We start from the raw sequence: 22,441 nt of genomic DNA, 5'->3' as shown, positions 1-22,441 counted from the left end.
TTCGCCTAAACATGGACAGAAACATCGTGAGGTTCAATGCCCAGCAACCTCAAGAAATTTGTGTGCATCTTCTACAGGTGTCTACATTCCGAGACAGTCACACGCAAGAGCTGCTGCAAGCCACTCTGTTCATACTCTGGTTGCTCCCACTGCAGCTGTGTGCATGCTTCTTGACTGGTTGTTACTTTGAGGGATGTATATCATTCTGCCATATCAGTTCTTGTGAGCAAATTACGAAGAAAGTGTCATATCATCAGTACAACGCTGGCATTACGACTATAAAGCTTACATATTGAACGGCTACAATACCATACTTCAATGACTCGTGACTTCGTTCCTCTCGCTGAGGGACACTAAGGCACTTGATCGGCTGGCGTGGGACTCTGAAAAGTGATTGGTTACGCCAGTCCTTCACATGAGCAACTTCTACCGTGACTCGGCCGTGACGGAGGACCGGTCGCTGAAATTCTGTGAACTACAGTCAGACTCTTGACAAAAATCTAACAGGAGTCGGGAAGCATTCTCAGAGTAGGAGATAAACTACAACAGGAGGAACTGCAACTTCCGTACCCAGGCAGTGTTACAGCACATCTTGTGCATCAGCGTAGTGGCGCAGAAAAGACAAAATCTATATATTTGAATCATGCTGTTTTGTCGCTGCTGCTTTTCCTTGAGATGTTTGTCTTGGCCACCGGTGAGCACAAACTACCGAACTACACGTAGTTCGCTCTACGTTCAACAGAGTGAAAGGGTGTTTCTTGTTAGTACTGAGCAATCAAATCGAGTACTGTCAAGTTCAGTTAAATGAATCGCGGGCACATGAGACAAATTACTGACTCATTCATATGTATGCTTCTGTCGCATCGTGACACAACAGCTCAGCACCAAGAAGCAGAACAAATGTGCAAGAAAATGTGTCCTAGTGCATCGCAAAAGTTCCCAGGAGAGCGACGCCTGCCAACACCGCAGGGGTCACCCCACTCTCGAGTGCGCTAGATGATGAGGCTTCGGGTACCGTGACAATAATGTTGCACGGTTTTTTGCTCTTCTCTGCAGCCGTAGTCGCCGCTGCTGCAGCAGGGGTCGCACTGCAAGTGTAGCAGAAAACTTGCTTTTCTTTCGGTGCCGGACCAAGCGCGAGAGTGTAGACGCTTTGTGTCTGGGCCTCACTTTTAGTGCTCCTCATCGCCTTTGATCCTTCCTCAGACTTCGATCGTTTTGATCCAGGGACAAGGGCGTCAAGTGTCTGGGTTGTGGTGCTGCACTGCCCATTGGTGTACGCATAGACATCAGCGTCCGAAGTCGGCCCCATTGTATATGTGGCAGCGCACTTGAACTTCAGAGATACCTGAGCACCTCCGGTCAATGCCAGGGACTCGTTGGTGCACTCCTTGACTTCGGCTGTCGTGTCTGAAGAGCTGCAGAGGATGAACTGTGGCGCGAATGCAGCCACACCCAACAGAGCAGCGAACTTGAGGGAGGCGGTCTTCATCTTGAAAAATGGGGGTCGTGGTAACAATAAGTCGATTCAATTGTCGAGCGAGGTTTGCACCTTCGTTTCCTGCAGAGAATAAAATGTTAGTTGTGTAGTGCTACAGATGGATGCACCTGTGTTGTACGTCCACGGTGAACTAGACGAGAACCCGAAGGAACCTGGTGCAGCTGCCGGCCCGTATTCCGGGCCCCACAGCTGCGTGGTTCAATTCACTCAGCACGAAAAATCGCTTGCTTCGGAGATCGCTTGGTCGCCTACCTGCGAGCGCGAAACGGGACCATGCCTTAAACAAAGACGAGACGTGTCGGTTCAAGAATACCCGTCCCAATATTCAAACAACGCTACCCTCCAACGAAGCGGGTGCACCCGAACAGGAGAACCGCACGCTGCACACACATTTCGCGTAGCTCCTCTCGATCGGAGACGAACAGCACTCTTCGTTTCCCATGAGTTTCTACCTTCGGTAGTGCGCCCGAAATCCCCCTATAAAACTGTTACTTGAGTGGAGTATATCTGAGATGTACTTGCCGTCGCAACAGAAATGTGGAGAACCGTCAAGGTTTCAACTATCCACTCTGAGGTCGGACTCGTCACCAGCATATATCTATCCCTGTAAACCGTGGAATGTGAAGCCGTGTAGACTCACACTCCTAGCAGAAGCGAAATAGTGAAATTCATACTACCTGAGTGATCATTGTTGTTACTGTTGCGTTCGATATATCGTCCCTGGAGGACCTACTACTGCAAACAACGAAAGTGTTCTGTGCCAGCGCAAAAGAGTCGACTGTAGTAACCGAGCACACACATAATCAATGCCAAAATGACATTGAGCGCTTGTCTTATGGCATGATGTGTAACACAGAGACTTCCAGGCCACACTTCACACTCGTTTTTCGTCAGATTGTTCCTTCGTCGCAATTGTTCGAGATGCAGAGTTCCATACTAATCATCCAGAGAGTATCCGTCACGCTAACCGCCACGCCTCCATTTATCTGAGTCAAGCTCACCAAGAGACAAAAGAAACGAGCACTGCTCAACAGACTTCGGGAATGGGAGGATCACTGTTCGAAGATGCCGTTAGTGAAAACGAGCGAGCATCCTGGATGATAGTCACTGAAAGGCCGAACACGCCAATAGTGACTCTGGCTGAACCACACGCCGTGGGGACATGGTTCGATGTTTTGATGTTTTTCTTCGACATAGTTAAAGATACCATGGAGAAGTTAGTTTTCTTACCATCTCGTCCTCGAAAGTGTTCAGGCTTCTCGCACCTGCAACTCGAACTATTTTTTCCCGTAGCGGCTTGCACATTTTAGGGAGTAGAGGTTGCCCCTGAAGAGACCATATTCGACGTCACGCTGTCAACACGAACACGTTTAGTCTGTTTACAACCAAAAATGTTAACATCGTCGTTTTGAGCTAGAAAACCCCGAAGAGAACCGTCACGTCATTCCGACTGCTGCCACGCTAGCATTACTGCGCTGCTGAAGGGCTAGTTAGTGAAGTCTAGTTCTCGTTGATCTAAATGTAGTGTTGACGATAACAGTATCGCCCCGCATGGCAGAAACAATAGGACTTCTCATACCCACTTCCCATGGTGACCAGGTCAGGCAGTACAGGCACAATTCGCAGTCGGGACCGGCCTTGCGGACAGAGTGGCCTGTGCAGCAACAGGGCGACTTCAGCATGCACGAGGTAGTAACATCGCTTGCTAACTAACTGGTTCACAATGAAAGAGCCAGAAGCACAACGTACCACCAAACGTGTGGAGTTATCTCTTGGCAAGGTTGTATACGGTTAAAGCGAAGCCACCGAGGATGCCCTCTGGGGTTCCCCCTCCTCACGGACGTGGTTCATGTGTTCATATACCAACTGACGCGATATGTCTGACACCTGTGTAAGACAGTTAGCCCTTCGTCTCGGTATTTTCGGCCTCAGCGACTCTGGGCATGACAGATCAAGCAGGATGGCTAAGCATTGAAAGTGGAAAAGTCTACTTTGGCGGCGCCATATTTTAATCTCCATCAAGATTGTCAGTTGAAGAAGTGTGCCTACAGTGTCCAGAATGAAAGAACCCGCAAGCATGCTCTGAGATTCTTTGAGTCAGCCTCTGTTTGCAGCTTCATGCTCGCCCGGGCCGCTACCAGGCCCTGCGAGCCTCCCACCGCGTCGCACGATTTCACAGGTGGACTATGCGCAGGGCCGACTGCGTTTCTTTGTTTCCCGATGTCTAGATCAGGAAAGGGAGAAGTAACTGAAGCTTGTGGTGTAAGTGAACGAACATTTCTGACAAACAATCCACCTAGTAGCTGGACCTATGTCCAGCGGGCTGTGTCTCCAGCTCTCGTCCCCCCATTCACTGGTGTCCTGTCATCCTTGCGGTGACAGGTGCGTCTACTTCCAAAGACATAGATATTCCTGTTTCGTATCCTTCACTATAGTGAGGTTCCCGTGCACATCTCTTTTGAAGTCGGTTCACCTGCACATTTCTTCAGCGCCGACAGGTGCCCACCGAGAGTGGGGTTTTCTAGCAAACACCGTTTGTGTGTCTCTGGTGTCTCCTGGTCTCCACCAAGCGAGATCCATTGGCAATAAGACGACGCATCTTTTTTATGATAAGATTTATGCTTTCTTGATTCATATTGCTTCTAAAAGGCCAGGTTCTTCCACTATTCGTCTGTTTCACCTCCGCCGTTTAGGCATCGGTGACCACTGCTGCCACATGCGATGCACAAGCCGCACACGCGTATATGGCTACCAAATATGTTGTTGCCCTGATGGCTGACAGTTTTTCCCTCTGGGCTATCTCTATTTGGCGTTTAATGGGTCGTTCTTTCGCTCGGTGCTTGCCGACCGTCGGAGCTGTCTTCTTCATTGTTTTTCCTCTCCTTGTCGACTCTCATTTTCTCTCTGTCTTCTGGCCCTGCAGCAACCCTGCCGCTTCTCGACCGTGTCCGCGGACCTTGACCAGGTCCTTCACAGCAATCGAGCGAAATGTTCCGCTCCACCGTCTACGTGATTCCTCTTCTGAACAAAAACAAGCTTTTGGATCAAAGCCGTTTTTCCCTTTTCCACGGCGGCCTCCGACTCCGGACACACCGCTGTCCCAGGTCGACGCTGGGTGTGAGCCTGGAGGGTCTGCGTCAGCTGTAGGACAGTTAGAGACTGCTCTCAGCTTTTCCATCTTTTCTATCATATCATGGACATCTTTTCTACAGTCCTCCAATCTGCGACACATACATAGCTCCCCTTGTCTTCCTCCCTCTTCTTCACTGTGTTCAGTCGCTTCACCTGTAGCTGTTGCGTGTCAGAAGAGATATTCACGCATGCCTGCCCACTGTTCTACGGGGATACACAATTCAGTTGAGCTTTTCATCCATAGCACACTTCTATCTCTCACTTCCTCAAACTTCTTGCCGAAAAGACCTAAGCGTTTCCCGGTTGTTCAGCTCACTCGTTCTCTCTCTTCCTTCCACTCCCTGTCCCTGCGTCGTTCGGCGTTACCAGGAATTGCTGACTCTCTATTACTACTGAACACTCCTAAGGCAGTTTTTTGTCACGGCAAAGGATGCTCTTTACCCTGGCCACAGGTGTCAGATTCGTCTGGTCTTAGCCCTGCGGGTGTTGCCCCGAATCTAGGTCTTGCCTCTGCTTGCCGTTCAGCTTCTCCTTTATGTGTCACTCCTGTCTCTCCAGCTTTTTCGTCCTCTCTCCTCCCATGGTCATATAATCCCTCTCCACTTTCATGCCTTTCTGCGTTGGAAAGAGCGTTAGGCGGACGACAGTCCGCTGTACCCCCGGAGGCACTGTCCAGCGCGGAAGACTGCGAGGGCGAGAGCCAGAAGCGAGAAACGCGAACAGGTCCTGTCGCGGTTTCACATCATTCAAAGTGGAAGGGAGTCCGCAATGTGGCCTCACAAAAGCGACGCAGAAAATGGAAAGAGCATGATGAGAGCCCGGCAGAATTTCTAGCCGCCCTCTCGGGCTTCCCGGTCTCTTCCCCTATGCCCTCTTCACGACTACAAACCCGCCTGTCGTCACTAGCTTCTACATCTCTATCTAGCCTTAGGGGAATCTCGAAAATTCGTTTAAAGACCCTGGAGGACTTGGCGAACTTGCGTTCCTGTTTCGACCTTCTTCTCTTCCTCCCGCTCCAGTACGTCGAGCTTCAAACGCGGACCGCCGTTCCTCATGACTCGGAGAAGTTCTCTGAACAGAAGGGTGAGTTTGGAACAACCGTAGCAGATTCTGGAAAGGTTCTAGCCGAGGGGCGAAATGACAGAGCTAGTGAAGAGGACAAACCGTTGGCAAACGCAACACGAAAGGAGCAACAGGTGGGGCTCCCACCCAATGTGGTGCGTGCTGCATATTATCGCTCCGATTCCAGCAACACCGGTGAAGTAGAAGATGACAAGTCAGAAGCCAATTTGTCAGGCTGGACACTACAGTCAGGGGAGCGGTTGCATGAAACACCAGACGTCGATGCACTCTCGCGTCTCGGTCTCTCCTTCGACGGAGACGTCCCCAGAACGGCTTCTTCGCAGGACGCCGGTGGAGACGCTTATCTGAATCAGGTAATTAGTCGAGAGGCAGCTCAACCTCTGCTTCCTCCGCGCTGTTTTAATCGCGGCCAGGGCGCTGTGGCACCGCGTGAGGCTCCAGCTGTGAGTAAACCGTCTCCTTCGTTTCCTGGATGGGATAGCACGCGGGAAGACAGGAAAGAAACCGGAGGTCAGAAGGCGGGCAGGGGAACATCCGCAGGAAAGGAGCCCGACGTTAATGTGACGGAGAGCGAAAAGGAGAAAACGGCAACATCAACAAGGTCGCTGGAGGAACAGCAGAGAGAACTTCGACAGAAGCTAGAGAAGTCGCTATCGAGGTATCTCGCACTCCAAGAAGAGGATGCAGAAACTTGCTCCGGCCCAGGGAGAAGGGGAAGACGAAGGAAGAGAAACGAGGGAGCAGACGGCGAAGAGACACGCGAAGAAGAGGCACTTTCTGTGAGGGACGTAGCGCTCATTGGATGCGTCGAGAAAGTAGGTGGAAGAGACACGATGAGATGAAACAGAAGAAGGGCAAAAAACCAGAGATCGGAGGAGCCGGAGAGAGAAACAAAGTCGAAGTAAATTGCGCAATGCAGGGTGGAAACAGAGAGCTGCTGAGCAAAGGGAGGAAGGGAACTTTTGAGCACCCGAAGAAGTTACCGTGCGAGAGGAAAGAAGGGGAATTGGGGAAAGAGAGGCTAAAGTTACGGACGGACGGATAAAGAGGGAGGAGTGTGGCGAGCAAGAAGGAAAAATGTGACGGCAGATGACTGCAGACTAGTGGTGAAGATAAGCGAAATGGCGGAATGGTTGGGCTGTACACTCACTGGATTTCAGCCAGATCGCTGGACTGGAATATTGGAGTCGGCGATGAACAGAGAGAACAGTTCTAGAAGGGCATGACACAGTTTCAAGTCGCGTTTGTTGTAGCGTTCGAAAAGTTGGAGAATTCATCCAGGGAAGACAAGGCAAGGGGGAGACGGGTCTAAGTGCCCTCAGGATTTTTGAGAGTGCCTTTTCCGATTTTCCCGTTGTCAACGGTGGTGCTCTGAGGGTGTTCGAAACCTAACGTGAGCGGGGCTGTAAACAGCTGTAGGGTTTCAGAGCCGAGACAGTTTAGCTGCTTGAATCTCATGCTGAAGGATGTGCTGGGAGCTGAGGTCTGAGGTATTTTATATATCGGCGCAAATGCGCGCAAAGACGACTGTAAATCGTAGAAGACTGAAATGCGTACTTAAAGCATTCAGTGCGTCGACTCCCATGTGAGGCAGAGAGCGCCAATGTGTTACCAGTGTCGCTGTGTCCTTCATCTTCCCTTCCTTTGTTTTTGTAGATTAGCCACTGCAAACTGCGAACTGTTAAGCGAGGAAAGCCATTGATGATTTCCACCGCAGTCGCTCGGGACGTTTTTTTCTCGCCCTCCTTGCGAGCTCAGAAAGAAGACGAGGGGGAAGGTGTTCCTGCAGGACGACGAAACAAGGGGGAAAAAACCACACAAGAAGCCCGAAACTCGGCCGGCCAGTCGGTCTCAGGAGGGACGGGAGACACTGGAACAGCCAAGTCAGACAGGCGAACAGCAAATGACAGACTGCAGGAGAGAAGCACTGGCGGGAAGCGGAGAAGACAAGACGAGGAAGGCCGAATATATGTCACTTGGTTCGACAAGTTCTTCCAGCTTGTTAAGCTGAAAAAGCGGCACGTTGTCTGCCTTGTGGGAAAGGTACCGACTGAGAAAGAGACGCGCGTTCGGAGATATGTGGAGCCCTTTTTCCGTTGATTTTGATTTTCGATGTTTCTTACACAATCAGGTCCCACCCTGGTTCTTTTCGTGGCTGACTCGGATTCGATGTAGGCCTCGTTCTGCTTGTCTTCCTCATAGGGTCGTGGGTTGTCTTAACAGACGAAAATCTCAAGAGGAGTCGCTTCCGGATGCGCTAAAATGGCATTCGCTTTGCGTCCGACTGTCGTCGATGTTCTAGTGTTTTCTTGCTCCTCGGTGCCAACTGTCCGTGTACAATATATATATATATATATATGCTTATATGTGCATATCAATACACATACTGCATGCATTCATACGTAATTGCATACATGTGCACATGCAAACATACCTACGTACATACATTTGTGAATGTTGATTCTTCCCTTGTAAGCATGTGCATGTGTATCGAGAAAACAGCGGGGAGGGGACTCGTGGACGTTTTTGCAGCCTGTTTGTTACTTTTCTTTACCGCGGCAAGTGGTTGTTTCAGTATGCTTTTATCCAGCTGCGCCGAAGATGGCACCTCCGTGTTTTCACAGTTCTATTTCCCTTTTAAGCATCGACCGGCTGCTTGTTCTGTGAGTCGTCCTCCTTTTACCTCTCCATGGTGCCTCTTATTTGGTTCTGCACAGGCCGTTCGGACGAAGACGGGACGACTCCAAATGAAAAATCCGACAGTTCATTTTCTTGCTCCATCAGAGGAGACATTCTTCTTCCACGCAGTCAAAGAGTTTTTGCCTGACGTTTCCAGCGCTCCGTGCGTCTTAGGAGACGAGGAAAACGGAAGTCAGCGTGGCAAGGAAGGTGTACACCAAAGGAGTGGAACCGTTCCGAATAAACACGAGGCCGCATCTGCGTTTCAGTCTTGTACACGAATTGCATGGCCTGACCAACAGTCTGTGCCCTCCGCTGTTGCTTCTTTCTCTTCTGCTGCCTCGCCGTCGTCCTCCCCTCCTTCTTCCCCTGAAAACTACCTACCCTCTCTTCCATCCTGTTTTTCGGACACCAAGGACGAACAACCTTCCCTCTCTCTCCACGCATTCCGCTCGCCTTGTGGAACACCCGGTGCACCAGAGATGGTTCGGTTCCCACCGCCAGAGGAAGCGTCAGTAGAGATACGAGAAGGACCGCGAAACGATGCATGCGCGACGCGTGCAGGAGCGGGCTTCACCTCCCAGGACAAGACTGCACTTCCTGCGGGTCCCGATATAAGGACACAGACCAATTCTGAGCATGTCCACGTCCACAAGCTCATGCCCATCTATCCGTCGATTTCTGGCGTCCCCGCCAAGATTCTTCGGGCAGGCATCGAGACGCTTCTCCGCGAAAACAGCTTCGCGGAAGTCGTGCCGGAATTCCTGAGGAAAAAGCGAGGCATTGAGAGTAAGATTCCAGAGGGGTTTGGGTTTTGGATACTGCGCAAGAAGGCGCGGGAAGGGGCAGGGGTAGAGCAACCGGAGGAGAGGAGGCAAGCTGATCGGCTGGTGAGCCTCCGTCGATAAGTTCAAGGAGAAAGGACCGTCAGTGCTCACAAGAGACCCACAAGCTCTTTCCAGAACCAGGAGGCCGCCAACAAAATACGTGGCGACCCAAGTTACAGGTTGCTTCGTGGATTTGTCATGGCGCATAGACCGAAACAGTTACCCGTTTTGTCTCGCTCGATATCTAGCAGTATGAACAGCAGAGGTACCACATACAAGGGACGCTTTTTTCTTACGTCTGCTAGTGAGATCGCGCCTCGCACGTTCCGAAGTCTGTTTGGCTTCTGTATGGTTGCAGCCTCCTTGTTTGCTTGTCATTTTGTACTCTGGAGAGCACTGCAGCTTTTGTCTTGCATCTGTTACTCATGTTCTTTCCTCTGCTAGTCACCTAGGTTCTGCAACTTTGTGATTGTGCCTTTCTCTCTTCCTGACCCTTGCGGCGCCTCGGGCCAGTGCAACCATTCTCTTGCTGTTTTTTCATGCCCGCTAACTCGCTGTTTAGCCATGTGGCAGCAACCGTGCGCTCTATATGTCATTTCTCTTCATCTCTCGTTGACTGAGTCGGTAGATTCAACGTCGTCTGCAAACTTCACTGCATTAATGGTCGCAGGATTGGACACGACGCTGCGAGCGCTTCACCATCCGCAGACGTTGGAAGATGTGCGAAAGGCGAGACGAGACCTTTTCTACTCCACGATGCTGTGGCTCCAGTTGGCGAAGAAGCTGCGCACGCGCGAGGTAATCTTTGAAAGGCAGTCCAGTGGTTGTTGTTACTGATCGTGTTTTTTGCCTCTTCTCTATCATGCTAACACTAGACCTGGGTGGAATGTGCCCCTCGTTCATGAATCATCTATCACGCTTGAAAGATCTGCAACGCGTTAAAGTTGTTGTTTTCTCCCTGTGTTTTTTGAGGCATCTAACTGCAGGTCGAATCACAGTTCCGCGGCTACGCCAGTCGAACGGGAGAAGAGATCCTACAAGCCTTCTACGCCTCTCTCAATTTTTCGCTCACGCCCTCGCAACTGCAGGTACGGCGGCCGTCTAGACGGCAAGAAAGAAAACCAGATTCAGAGACAGTTGTTCGGCTGGTTCTAAATGCCCATGAGAGCACATTCGAGGGTCGAAGATACCTCTACGTCCTCATTATCGACTTTGTTCGTAATAGACAAATGAGTTTGGACTGTTTTGGAGTCTATGGCTTCCCACGCTTTGTCCCGAGGCCAATTCTGACGTCGCCGTCGAAAAACCAGCACAATTACCAGCGTGAAAGGATGCTCAGGAGTCACAGGCTGCAGAGATTGTGTTTCACGGATTTCAAATGCCGAGAAAGAACTTCAGATCGTCTCCTGTTTCAGTGGGACAGGCCACAAGAACAAGGAGCAGGGGAGATTTAACGAGCGCCGAGAATTGCACAAACGGCGCATGTGAAACATGGGCTTTGACCACCTTTTGTCGTGTGCAAGACCTGGTAGTGCGAGGGCAGCAGCACAGCAGATAGAACAATTCAGCAGGGGGCGAGGGGCGAGTCTCGGCGCGACGTCGACGCTTCGCGTGCTACATGACGCAATTCGTTTGGGAGGTCACAAAGAACCGATCAGGAGAGCATGAAAAACTCGTCAGCGGACAGCGAATTTAGGCACGTTGTGACATTTTTGAAGCCTCTCGTGTGGGCATCGAAATAGCTAGGGAAGCGAGAGTTTTAGTGTTCCACATTTCAGGTGCCTCGGTTCTTTTCACTGTCGGTGATCTCGCTTATTAAGTTCCGTGTGTAGCCGTACCGCAGACGTAGAGGAGAGGCATACAGCGGAGGAACAGTTGAGCGCAGGCAGGTTTTCGGAGCAGTTTCGGTTTTTTCTTCCTCCCTAGAATAGAAGTGTTCTGCAAGGGAAATGTGCGACGACTCACGTGGCATTTTGCCCCTGTCGTCTTGCTTGTTTTCTTCCCAGGCGATCGAGGAGATCCGGGCTGACATGGAAAGCCCCCGACCCATGCGGCGTCTTCTCCAGGGTGAGAGGCAGATGGAAAGGGAAAGCAAGGGAAACCCAAAACAGGTCTTTGGAAGCAGACAGACTATAGCGGGGCTTACGGGTGTCTTGCGGGGCTTGCGGAGCAATGAGCACTCGAACACGCTGCATGGAGAAGCCGTGAAAGACAACGATGCCTCGGAGACCACGTCTCGGGGACGTAGGCACAGTCTCCGTTTCTCGTACTCTCCTTTTCTCTCCAGTTTGTCGCCCTCAAATGAATAGAAGGCCCGTCAGGAATATAGATGGTAGCAGACGTTTCGCCTCGACTATCCGTCTTCGTGTACGTCGTGTCAGGAGATGTGGGGAGCGGGAAAACGGCTGTGGCTGCAGTGGCGCTTCTCCTCTCGGCGAGCGCGGGGCACCAAGCGGCCCTCCTTGCCCCGACTGCTGCCCTAGCTCGCCAACACCAGATCAAGTAAGGCCTGGGGAGCGCTGACTTTCCGAAAATAAAGGGCTTCAACGCCGTGGCGGGTGTCGTTAAAACACTGTCTCACGTTCCTCTGACGGAAACTGGGGTCTCCGCGTCGACACAAAAAGCGTAAGGGACAGTTGGCCCAGATTTCGCTTTCCTAGATCTTTCCGTTGACCCCGCATGTTCACCAATTTCGCATCGTCTCTCTCACATGCTGCCTCTCTTCTCTCTCCTTTCCATTTCTTTCGTGTTGCTGTCTCTTCCACTCTTTTCTCGCGGTACCGCGCTTCTTCTGTAGCGTTTCTGTATCCACGATCTGGGATTCTTCTTCTCTCTCGCCTTGTCCATGTAATCTCTTCACCTCCATCGTGACGGTGTACAGGCTCCAAGTGCTATTGTCGGTGCAACGAAAGTTCGTCAGACGTAATGCGTGACTCTAAGAATGCGTGGCGACAGTGTTGTTCCATATCTACCATCTAATAGTTCTCTTGTTCGCTTGCGCTCGCGATGTATCCAGTCTCCAGAAATTTCTCGGGCCTCTCGGCTTTCACGTGCACCTGCTGGTGAGTGACATCCCCGACAAGGACGCTACGATTCGCCTCATCAACGTAAGTGCTGGTCTCAGACCAAAACAGGGAACTTCGGTAAAAGTTTCAGGCATCCACACTCGAAGGGGACCCTACTGTTTAATTGGTAGTCCACCTTGGAACGAAGCGGTTCGTAAAGGCGAAACTAAGGCCTGGCAATAGATGACCAGCGTTCGCCCTGCTTTTTGAAGAAGATACATCAGATTTTCTGGAGCATCAGACGCAGGAGATATGCGTAGCACCATGGCGAGTGAAAACGTTGTCGGTGGTCACGCGAGACGGCTTGTTGCTTCGCCTGTTGTTTTTCTCTCACCAGACGGGAAACGCGGAGATCACGGTCGGCACACACGCCCTTCTTCAGGACTATGTTCTGTTCCCTCGGTAGGTGCTGTCTTTGAGAGTGCTCTCCGCGGCATGTTTTCGTTTCACCTGCAGCCATTCTCGCCGTATGTTTGCCTCTCAATAGGTGCCTTTGTCGGCTTGTTTCTTTCCTTTACCGGCTCTCGTCTGTCGCGTCTGGCTCCGTGCATATGGGTGTCAGATCCCGCACGGTCCTTCGTCAGTCGTGGCTTCCCTGCCCTCTCTGGACGTCTTTGGGTATTTATCTTCGCCCCATTGGGGCTTTTGTGTGCTCTCGCGTCTTCTCCCTTCCATCGCGTTCTCCCGTTGTCTGTAGACGCGCGTCTGTTCCTTCACATTCACCCCCCCCCCCGTCGCCTGCATGCTACACAGGAATCTTACCTTCTTTCCAAGTTTTTCTTTCCTACTCTCTGCAGTAAATCTGATATGGTTCGCCGTTATTTTCGGCGACATGATTTCACGTGCTGTTTTGGTGCACTGAGCTCTCCTTGCTTCATTCCTTAGCCTCGGCCTCGTTGTTATCGACGAGCAGCACAAGTTCGGCGTCAATCAGCGATGGAAGCTCCTTCTCAAGAGGCACAGACACGAGGAGATCATCGGCGGGTCGTCCTCGAAGTTTTGCGAGCCCGAGCAAGCAGAGGCTGCTGTTGCCACGGATGCAGGGAGAGAAAAGGGGAAGCGATACCGTCATAAAGAAACAGATGGTGAATCAATAAGTAACGGACACCCCGAAGAAGAAACAACGCAGGGACGAGAGAACGACTCTACGGTACAAGAGCACATGAGGAAAGGAACATCAAAACGATATCAGCGAACGCCAGACGCGGTGTGGACCGCTGTTCACGGACGCGGAACAGGCAGCCATGAGAAGACGGTCGAGCTCGACAAGGGTGGAGAACGACAGCACCAGGGTATCGACTTCCCAGGAGGCGAAGAAGGGGGACGGATGGCCGACGTTCTCCTCATGACTGCCACTCCGATCCCGCGAACACAAGTCCTTTTGAAATACGGGGACCTCAAACTGTCCAAAATTCTCGCTTCGGAAATCCGACATTCGCGAGGCATGGGCAGGTGGGCAGGAGAACAGGAAGGCACCGATGAAAGGGCCACTGCCGCTTTCAGAGGTGAGCGGACCACACGTCGACGGCGGAGTCGATGCAGGCCGCAGGGCGAACGAAGGCGATCCAGGGAACCTTCATTGAAACGAAAGGCGAGAAAAGCAGAAACGGAGACTCTGATTCGAATCGAGAAAAGCACCCTCCCTGATTCGTGCTGAGAGCTCAAAAAAAAAGAGTTGAGAGGCTAAGTGAGGGGAAAGTCTGTTCCGGAGGGTCTACAAGATGTTTCTCTCCGGAGAGTGTAAGGGGCATCAAGGACTAACTCTGCAGTGTACTACGAAGTGGCGTAGCCGCATCGGCCTGACGTTTTGACTGAAACCTCCAGTTACCGTCGATAAGTACGCACCATGCTCACCTGTGTGGCTTGTTGATTCGCACGAAAGCTGCCTAGGCCAGCAGAGGAACCTGCTTCAATATTTACTCTCCTCTCTGGCTTTCTGTACAATGTAGATGCGGTTTGCCGCCGCGACACAGATCCCTGTGTTTCGAAGTCGTACTTACTTGGCTTTTTCTGTGCGCGGCTTACAGGCAAACCCTGGCGAGGAGTGGGCGAGCAAGGCAGACCGAAGGGCAGCGGCGTGGAGCCGAGACAGCGAGGGGTGGCGACATACCTGATCGACAAGGGGAGCCAAGGGGAAATGGCAGAGATGATGAAGATCATTAAGAAAGAAATTTCGAAGAAGCGGCAAGTTTTTTGGGTCTGTCCGCTTGTTGACGGCGTCAGGGACGCGAGTAGGCGAAGAGGAAAGTCCAGCCGACGGAAGAAAGGGATATCGGGACGTCTCGGCTCGGTGGAGACAGGAGACAGGCAGCCAGCGGGAAATGAGGTGCAGATGGACACAAGAAACGAGGAAGGAGCGAAAAGTGAGAAAGGAGGACCAGAGGAAGAAGATACGAAAGACAAAGGCGGAGAGATCTGGAACAAGCTCGAGGCGACACAGGGACAAAATGATAGTAAGGAAAGTGCAGCCGTCCAGCGGTTTGAGGAGCTCCGGAAGCTGCTTCCAGAAATACGGTGAGTTCCTGCTTTTTGGCGAGCACAACAGTTTTACTTGGTGTTTCAGGTGATGCACCCCTTCATGTGCTAAAGTATCGTGTTCTGTCGTCGACGGCGCGACGCCTTTGCACATTTGGATTTCTGATCGATAAATCGAGTGTCAGAGCCCGTTGTGGCCTCCAGCCACGGCGTAGAGACGTCTCGTGCCTGCGTGTGTGACTTTGGGGTGTACACTGTAGTGCTTGTGTTTACACTTCAGCGGACACGCATGCGTCTACAGGGGTTGCACCAACTCCGATGGAGAGCTATTTTTCGAGTACAAGAACCGCGTGTACAAAACGCGCATATACAGAATCACGTAGTGTTTAGACCCCGTTCAGGGTCTTGACGTTCAGGCGGATGTAAGAAAGACGCGTCATGTCTGCATTTCTAGGACTGTCCACCACATCTGCATGCGCCGGAGTGTGGGCTGTCCCCTCGTTTCAGGATCCGTCTTCTTCACGGGAGGATGAAAGCCGAAGAGAAAAATGAAGTTCTTTCCGAGTTGCGAGGAGGAACTGTAGATCTTCTTGTCGCAACCACTGTTGTCGAGGTCGGAATTGATGTTCCCAACGCTTCCGTTATCGTCATAGACAGCGCTGAGAGGTGAGATGGAGAGAGTTGAGACAAAGACGCTGACAGCGAAGGGGAGAAACAGCGGCAAGGAAGAGGGCGAGCAGGCACACGGAAGAGAGGGTGGAGGAAGTTGCAGTCACCTTCAGCTCTTTTCCTCGTGGATACGAAGCGGGCTGCTTCCGAGCAGTTTACTGAAACTCGGCTGCTACGCGCAGCGTTTCAGCATTTGGGTGGCGTGCCTGTGGGCCTTTCTCTGAGGCCCACGGAGCGACATTCGTTTCTCTATTCAGCAGCGTAGTCTTTTCAACGTCTCCGTGATGGGGAGGATGATGGTGATTTCTGTGCTGCGGGCTGATGCTTTTCCAATCAATTCCCAGGTTTGGATTGACTCAGCTCCATCAACTCCGTGGGCGAGTTGGACGGGATGCCCGACATCCGTCTTTCTGTTTCATCATCTTAGACCCTTTAAAAAAGGTACGACGTACGAACAAACCTTGTGTGCGGTCGCATTCTACCGGTTCGTTTTTTCCTGAGCGTGGGAGTGTTGACAGGCACCTGAAGAGAGGCCATTCTAGCCTGGTTCTGTTTTTCCGCCAATGGAGAAACAACGTAACTGTTCGAAACGGTAGAACAAAAGGAGCTATCTCGGGTCTCTTCTGCCGCGTTTTCAGAATCTCGACGAGAAGGCAATGCACCGATTCGCAGCCATCGCGGCGACGACGGATGGCTTTCAGCTTGCCGAAACAGATGCTCGGTTGAGAGGCGGAGGGACGCTGTTCGGTCGGCAGCAGCACGGACAAAGCGACCTGTGGTAATCTCGCAGTGAATAGCAGTTTTTATCGTGCACCTTAGAGGACTTCACCTGGTCTTCTTCGGTTACCTGTGAGCACACAGGCGACGTGGTATTAGTAGTTCAGGCACGCAGAGATGCATTCACTCAACGATGTACGCATCCATCAACAAACACGTTTCAGTTACGATGTACTTACTCGTCCCGGTGGCTTCTCACCGCAGATAAGTATAAGAGCAAGCAAATCATGCACCGGGCGTCCGATCGCAACCCTTTTGGTTTCCACTGGCCGCATGGGAAATCGTGCCTCCCAGGCATACATTGCGACTCCGTGGTGTATTGTTTCTCCTCGTTTTGGAAAACAGCCTGACGGTTCGCGGCTTGGTTTCGTCTGTGCATCCGCTGGGTGTGTATAATCCCGCGCCCCTTCCCACTGTCTTACTCGATGGACAGGTAGGTTGCCGAGTGCGCCTGTCTTCGTGTCCCCTGTGATAGGATGATCCACGGCTTGAAGCGGAGCGAGCAAACAAGACTCCTAGAAGCAGCCACTGAAGATTCAGATCATATTGTTGAGCTCCTAGACGGTGACGAGGCCAATTCAAGATATGAGGTGGGGCTGGTTGCTGAGAGCGAGCACCTCTTTTCTGCAGGCGAAAGGGGCGGCCAGCGGAACCATATCCGGACAATGTATGACACACCGAAATCTCTCGAGGCTCAAAGGGTGGACGAGAACAGCAGCAGCGTCAGCCGTTTCCGCGATGAACATGGAAGACATGAAGATACGGCTGCTGCGCAGGTGGGCGTTGAACCCCGTGAATCGGACGATATGGACGCTTTCAGTAATCCTAACTGCATATCTGATCCGTGCGTGAAGGATGCGAACAAAAACGACCACCTACCTGCATGCACACCGGCGAACTGCGAGAACGATAAGGGGAATGCATCAGACAGTTCCTTCTCCGAGCACAGTACGGCATCCCACAAAAACTGGGAAGGAGGCGTTTCATTGAGAAACGGTTATCCTGATGCCAGTGAAGATCAAGAATGGGGACACACGTTTAATCAAAACGGCGCAGGCAAGGACGCTGGAGGTAACTTCCCTGAAGTTCGTGTCCGGAAAGAATCGACGATTGGACAGGAGAAGTCTTTTTCGGCGGAGGAAATTATAAGAGAGGCTCGACAGCTGGTGGAGGAAGTGCGACTGCTCATTCCACCCAAGAAGATAGACTGGTTGTTTAGAGTTTAGCATTTTGAAACGTGAGCGAGTAGACAGGGAGTCTGCGCATAGAACTGGGCATTCGTCCTGACCACTGTTGCATGTGGGACGAATCATCAGAGTATCGGAAATGTTGATTTGATAATTTGCATCTCCTCAACATAGCTGCAAAATAGAATGCACGTTCTATAATAACGTGCTGCTCTATCTACATATCAGGCTGTAGAGAGTCAACAACTTCCTTAGCTACCTATCTATCGGTATGCTTATCAACCTACCTACCCAGCACATGATGTTTGTGCCTGAGAGTCCTCTACTTGTGTCCACATTTGCGGTTCCCCCCGTAATTATTGTTTCTCTCGTATGCAGAGACTAGACTTATATGCATCATTCACCTTCGACAACGGCTGGGTATACATGTCTGGTTGTCGCAGCACACGCTGCCACAGAGGAGGTTAGAAGGAAGTCGACACCGGTCCTATTATGTACTCGCCACCGAGCCAATGCGGTGCCGTACGTCGGAGCAATAAACAACGTAACCATAATGAATACGTATGTATAGGGAGGTCACTATATACATATGGGACCTCTCCGAACGTCGTACAAGGAGCACAGCCATGCACACCAACGCGCAAGTAGCTATACTTTGATGCTAGTTGCTGCATTCGCATTGTGTCGTTTATGCTTTCATGCGCAAAAATGGAAGCAAGAATCATGCCGAATGCCTGGTTCTAAGTGGACTGAATGCAAATTTTGGCAAGTTTTACATCATTCCAGAGCCCTTCGTTATGGACGGGGCTCCTGTTCGGGCTGCTGGGTTACGTGACTCTGTCAGCTTTGGGTTAATGTAACTAGATGAATAACGATCGTACACATTTGGTGGGTGGGTAGGCTGCTGATGGTTATTTTCAGCGATTAAAACACCACTAGCGAACTCTTCTGGGTACGCACCTACCAGGCACCTGCCGACCACTCTTCACATGCCATTTATCTAAAACTTTTTAAAATAGAATTATCTTTGAATATGAGGATCGACATCGACAAGCTCTTGTCAGCTTTTGATGAGGGGAAATTGTGACTGGCGATTATCCCGGATAACGCAATTCGATAAATCTACGGTCTAAACATGTGCACCGCCTGTCCGTGTAACCAGCAAACCTCAATGTGCTTTTTGTTACGCGGCGAACTGGATACTTTCATCCCCACTCGCAGACGTCGAGGGGGGATAGCATCCGCATGTTAACTTAGTATCAGTAAGTCAGGCGGTTCACATCGGAAGTGTACGTTGCTTGCCGTTCATTGCATTCAGAATACGGAACTCATCTGAACTATTTATGCTTGTACAGGTGATTTAATGGAACCAACCTTGTGGCTTGGCCTTTCGGTGTCAAGTGGTGGGAACCTGGGCGTCTCTAAAAGGATCACGACTGCGGTACCGACGATGGCACTTTACAACCCGTATCGATAAACAGATGTTTAGAGTACACATATGTTCCTGTTCCAGACAGACAAATCAACAGCGACGCATGAATCAACGGTCAACCCTTGCACGGGCTATCTGGCAATCGTTCTGCTACTTTTCAGGTCTGACACTGCTGGTATGCCGGCGCGGCGTTAATGCCGCGTTCTGACAACAAACGTGTAAAATGCTTTTCAGTGCCGCAGCTCACGCTTTACAAATGACTTGACTCCATCCTCGTGGACCAAGCCAACTTCTTGCGCGCTTCGTCGACTGATAGTTAGCCGTTCGCCGATTGTGCTTCGGAACTAACTACATAAGCTCCCGCTAAGAACCCCACACGGTGTGGTGTTGTTTTTTGCGACGGCCGCAGAACAGGTGCTTCTTCACAGGCCCCACAGGGCCCTTTCAAGGTGGTCACAGTTTTAAGGTTTCATTCTTATTCCCATTTCTTCTGTTACAAGACGGACGGTGACAGAGGAGCGTATTCATCTGTTTGCCGGGTTCGCACTCTGAACCAGTTGGCTGTTTTATTCGTCACTAATAAGGCCGGGGCTCGGATCGCCGTTCAGCGGGCTTGTTGGTCTGTGTCGACTTTGTTTGGCACGCCTATTTCTCGTGGCGCCGTAAAGCAATTCAAAGGAACGCGTGGGGCATCCGAACGAACTCACTTTTCCTGGGAGTTTGTTCGGCTTCCGGCAGATCCATTGTCATTGCTTGTCTGAGCGAGGACATCCAATCCGTGTTTCTGTGTTGTCTTAGCGGCTGGCTTTTGTGTCAGAAGGAATCGGAGCTCGCAGCGCGTCGGTCAAAGCTTTCTGAGACGTGTTCCTTACACTTTGGTGCCTCCATCTTTATACCTGTGTGCGACTGCTCGGCCTACTGTGAATAGTCTCCGAGCTGCCGTGTCGGCCGAGGCTTAAACCGATGATCGGATGCCTACTGAGGCACAGCAGCACTGTGCAGATACTTTGAGTGAATTCGCAAGTGTGAATTCACCAGCAGGAATCGTGGTAGACTTTGTGCGGATACCGTCATGTATCGAAACCACTCAGGGATACGGCTTGCCTGCAGGCTCTTCGAAGTTGGAGCTCTCGTTTTAGCTTTAGAAAATGTCTCTGGTATTCACCGGTTCGTCGCCGGGATTGAGTGGAACGAAGGGAAAGAGGATTTTCAGTACACGACGTCTCCTTGGGTGATTCCACCTGACGGATTAGTCAGTCGGCGACTTGCTGAGGAACCTCCTAGAAAGCGCTTGCGAAAAACAAACAAATCAGATCGTGACTCAGATTCTGCTCAAGGTTCCAGGACGACTTCTCCTGGCAGTCTGGGCGGTTTTGGTGCAACAGGTGGGCGTGTTGCCGCTCCGCGAATACGGAGTGGTGTTGTGGCGTCGGAGGCGATCCGAGGTACAATTTGGAGGAGGCCAGGTGAAGTCGAAGGCACCTTGAAGCTTCGTAGAACCAGGCCTCAATATTCACAAACAGATGGAGATGGCTTGCAGGGGAACAGGCTTTCATCGACAGGGGAACGATCAGGAATATCGCATGGGGCGCAGTCTCTGGCAATGCGCCCAAGGACAATGGGACAAACAATGAAATCTTTGGAGAGCTCATGGGATTCGGATCCACTCGAAGGAACATCACGGGATTGGCTCTATGTAACAACGAGTGAGACAACTGCTTCGCCCGGCCTTACCGGCTTTGGAGGGATTGGTAAAAAGCTTGCCCCTCTTTACGTACGAGATAGGAAATTTGACTTACTTCAATTTGTGAATCTGACGAGGAGCAAGAAACAAAAACTCTTAATGTCATCAAAGAGCCCCTCGCTCAGAAAGCTCCTCATGAACGACATGGCCCAGGAATGGGCTCTAGGAATTTTGCAGATCGTGTTGCAGGGACGACAAAGAGCTCTGCAGGCTTCCCACACCACGCGAACTACAGAACCCGCAAGTGGTACTGACGGCACTAGTAAATCGTCGGAAGACGAAGCAACACGAGCCAGTGAGGGCAACGCTTCCGTCAACCAGACATCCCCCGCCGCGTCATATCCGCGACGGCCCTCTTCCGACGAAGGGCAGGACAGCGGACGTAGAAAGTGTTCAAAGCGAAGTCCGTCTCGTCTCGTACAGAACGCTCCTCTTTTTCTGAAGGATGATAGTCATTCACTGAAGGACACGCTGGATTTAGTAAAAAACAAGAACCGGGAGCTGACGGAGAAGGGGAGGGTACATGCCACCCCCCTGAGGGTCGTTTTGTTAAATAGTATCATGATGAAGAAACTTGAGAAGGTCTTGCCAGTCGTCGAAAGCATGGACAGAGCACTGATGGCTCGTCAGACGTCTTCCGAAGCAGCGACTGTGGACGACTCTAGCACTTCAATTTCACATGGTATGCAGGGTAGTACCAGCTCAGGTGCAGCTGCTGTACAGGGTCCCAGCACTTCAGTTCCAGGTGCTTCGGGAGGTCTTGGTCCTTCGGGGGGGAAGCGGAAACCCGACGACGAAGATGATTTTGACTGTTCACGCGCGAAGCGGAAAAATGATCAGATGTGACTAACCAGAAGGAGGTGACACGCCTCTCTCGGACGGTACCCACGTGCTGGCAGACTGAAGGCGAGTCATACTGAGCCGACAGTGCGGACATGTCGTCTCGGCGTGTTCGTGCAGATTAAGCGAGGCCACTGCAAATGTGAGGCAGTGCCGCCAACAACTACTCCGCGTTAATGGGTAGTGAGTAGCACGCCACATGACAGTAGATGTGGTGCATGTTGTTTCTTCTTGCAACTTTGGTTGACCGAGAATGCAAGATAGTTGACTTATTTGTTTCGGGAGGGGGCAGGCGTAGGCCCTTCGTCTGAATGCCGCAGGCTTTAATTCATGCGTTGCCGCGGGCCAGTGTCATTAAACAACGTTCACCAGGGAAGCTAGCAACTGCATTCCCTTTAATTCAAAATGTGTCCTGTATCGCGCTACTACGCGGGCTGTAATGACCAGACGCTTCAGGTTATGTAACCGGCAGCATGCAGATTATACCAGTATTTTTCTGCCATGGTTGTCAGCACGGATCCTTGGGTGGGGGCTTCTGTGAGTTTCAGAGAACACGACGCGCAACACGATTAATTGCTGAGAAGCACATAGTCCATTAGGCCTTCTGGAGAAGCGTGGTGAATAGAGCTTCTGTAGTGTCAGAAACGGAGGTACAAACCTAACTTCCTATTCCTTCTGTACCGTGGGGAGACAGGTGACAGACAAGCACGAGACACAAGTTAGCGCTTCAGTCTTCCGCTGATCGCCTGTGCTTTGCTTTGTCCGCTTTCGAAGAATGCTCTAGAATCGTCGACATTGGAACTGTCTCATGAGCAGAACGGTAGATCAATTGAATGAAAGCAAGAGAAACGGCTACAGATATCGAGCTCACGTGGATGCCTTCTACTTGAGCGTAAAACCGTATTGCGCCCTTTCAGTTTTATCGTGCGTTGTATTTGGGAAACAGAAGTGTCCGACCGGAAAAACTGAAGGCAGCCTCTCAGCAAAAGACACCGAATCCTTCAGTTGGCAAAGAGCAACATGCACTACT

The 22,441-nt window shown here is 51.3% G+C and overlaps 3 protein-coding genes across 3 annotated transcripts; 2 read left to right on the top strand and 1 right to left on the bottom strand.

Annotated features, from left to right (window-relative positions):
* Positions 1-750: 750 nt before the first annotated feature.
* SRS11 (SAG-related sequence SRS11) lies at positions 751-3,265 on the bottom strand. The gene is made up of 2 exons (XM_018779436.1): positions 2,732-3,265; positions 751-1,561 (listed from the first exon to the last, which is right to left on the bottom strand). The coding sequence occupies exon 2, from the start codon at positions 1,490-1,492 to the stop codon at positions 920-922; it is 573 nt and encodes a 190-aa protein (XP_018638469.1). The 5' UTR covers positions 1,493-1,561; positions 2,732-3,265; the 3' UTR covers positions 751-919.
* A 509-nt stretch (positions 3,266-3,774) lies between these two features.
* On the top strand, positions 3,775-18,569 carry TGME49_208842 (DEAD/DEAH box helicase domain-containing protein). Its single transcript, XM_018779435.1, has 16 exons — positions 3,775-4,618; positions 5,086-6,531; positions 7,373-7,759; positions 8,434-9,184; positions 9,893-10,020; positions 10,209-10,310; positions 11,229-11,289; positions 11,604-11,724; positions 12,239-12,329; positions 12,625-12,689; positions 13,173-13,792; positions 14,315-14,801; positions 15,270-15,428; positions 15,776-15,872; positions 16,070-16,209; positions 16,684-18,569. Exons 1-16 carry the CDS (start codon positions 4,490-4,492, stop codon positions 17,432-17,434), a joined length of 5,535 nt encoding a protein of 1,844 aa, XP_018638470.1. The 5' UTR covers positions 3,775-4,489; the 3' UTR covers positions 17,435-18,569.
* Positions 18,570-18,695: 126 nt separating this feature from the next.
* On the top strand, positions 18,696-21,971 carry TGME49_208830 (hypothetical protein). Its single transcript, XM_002369612.2, has one exon. The coding sequence runs from the start codon at positions 19,900-19,902 to the stop codon at positions 21,415-21,417; it is 1,518 nt and encodes a 505-aa protein (XP_002369653.1). The 5' UTR covers positions 18,696-19,899; the 3' UTR covers positions 21,418-21,971.
* The last annotated feature ends 470 nt before the right edge of the window (positions 21,972-22,441 follow it).

The sequence above is a fragment of the Toxoplasma gondii genome, chromosome Ib (assembly GCF_000006565.2).
Source record: "Toxoplasma gondii ME49 chromosome Ib, whole genome shotgun sequence".
Lineage (NCBI taxonomy): Eukaryota > Apicomplexa > Conoidasida > Eucoccidiorida > Sarcocystidae > Toxoplasma > Toxoplasma gondii.
Note: the sequence above shows the minus strand (reverse complement) of the source record. Positions and strands in the feature narration are given on the sequence as shown.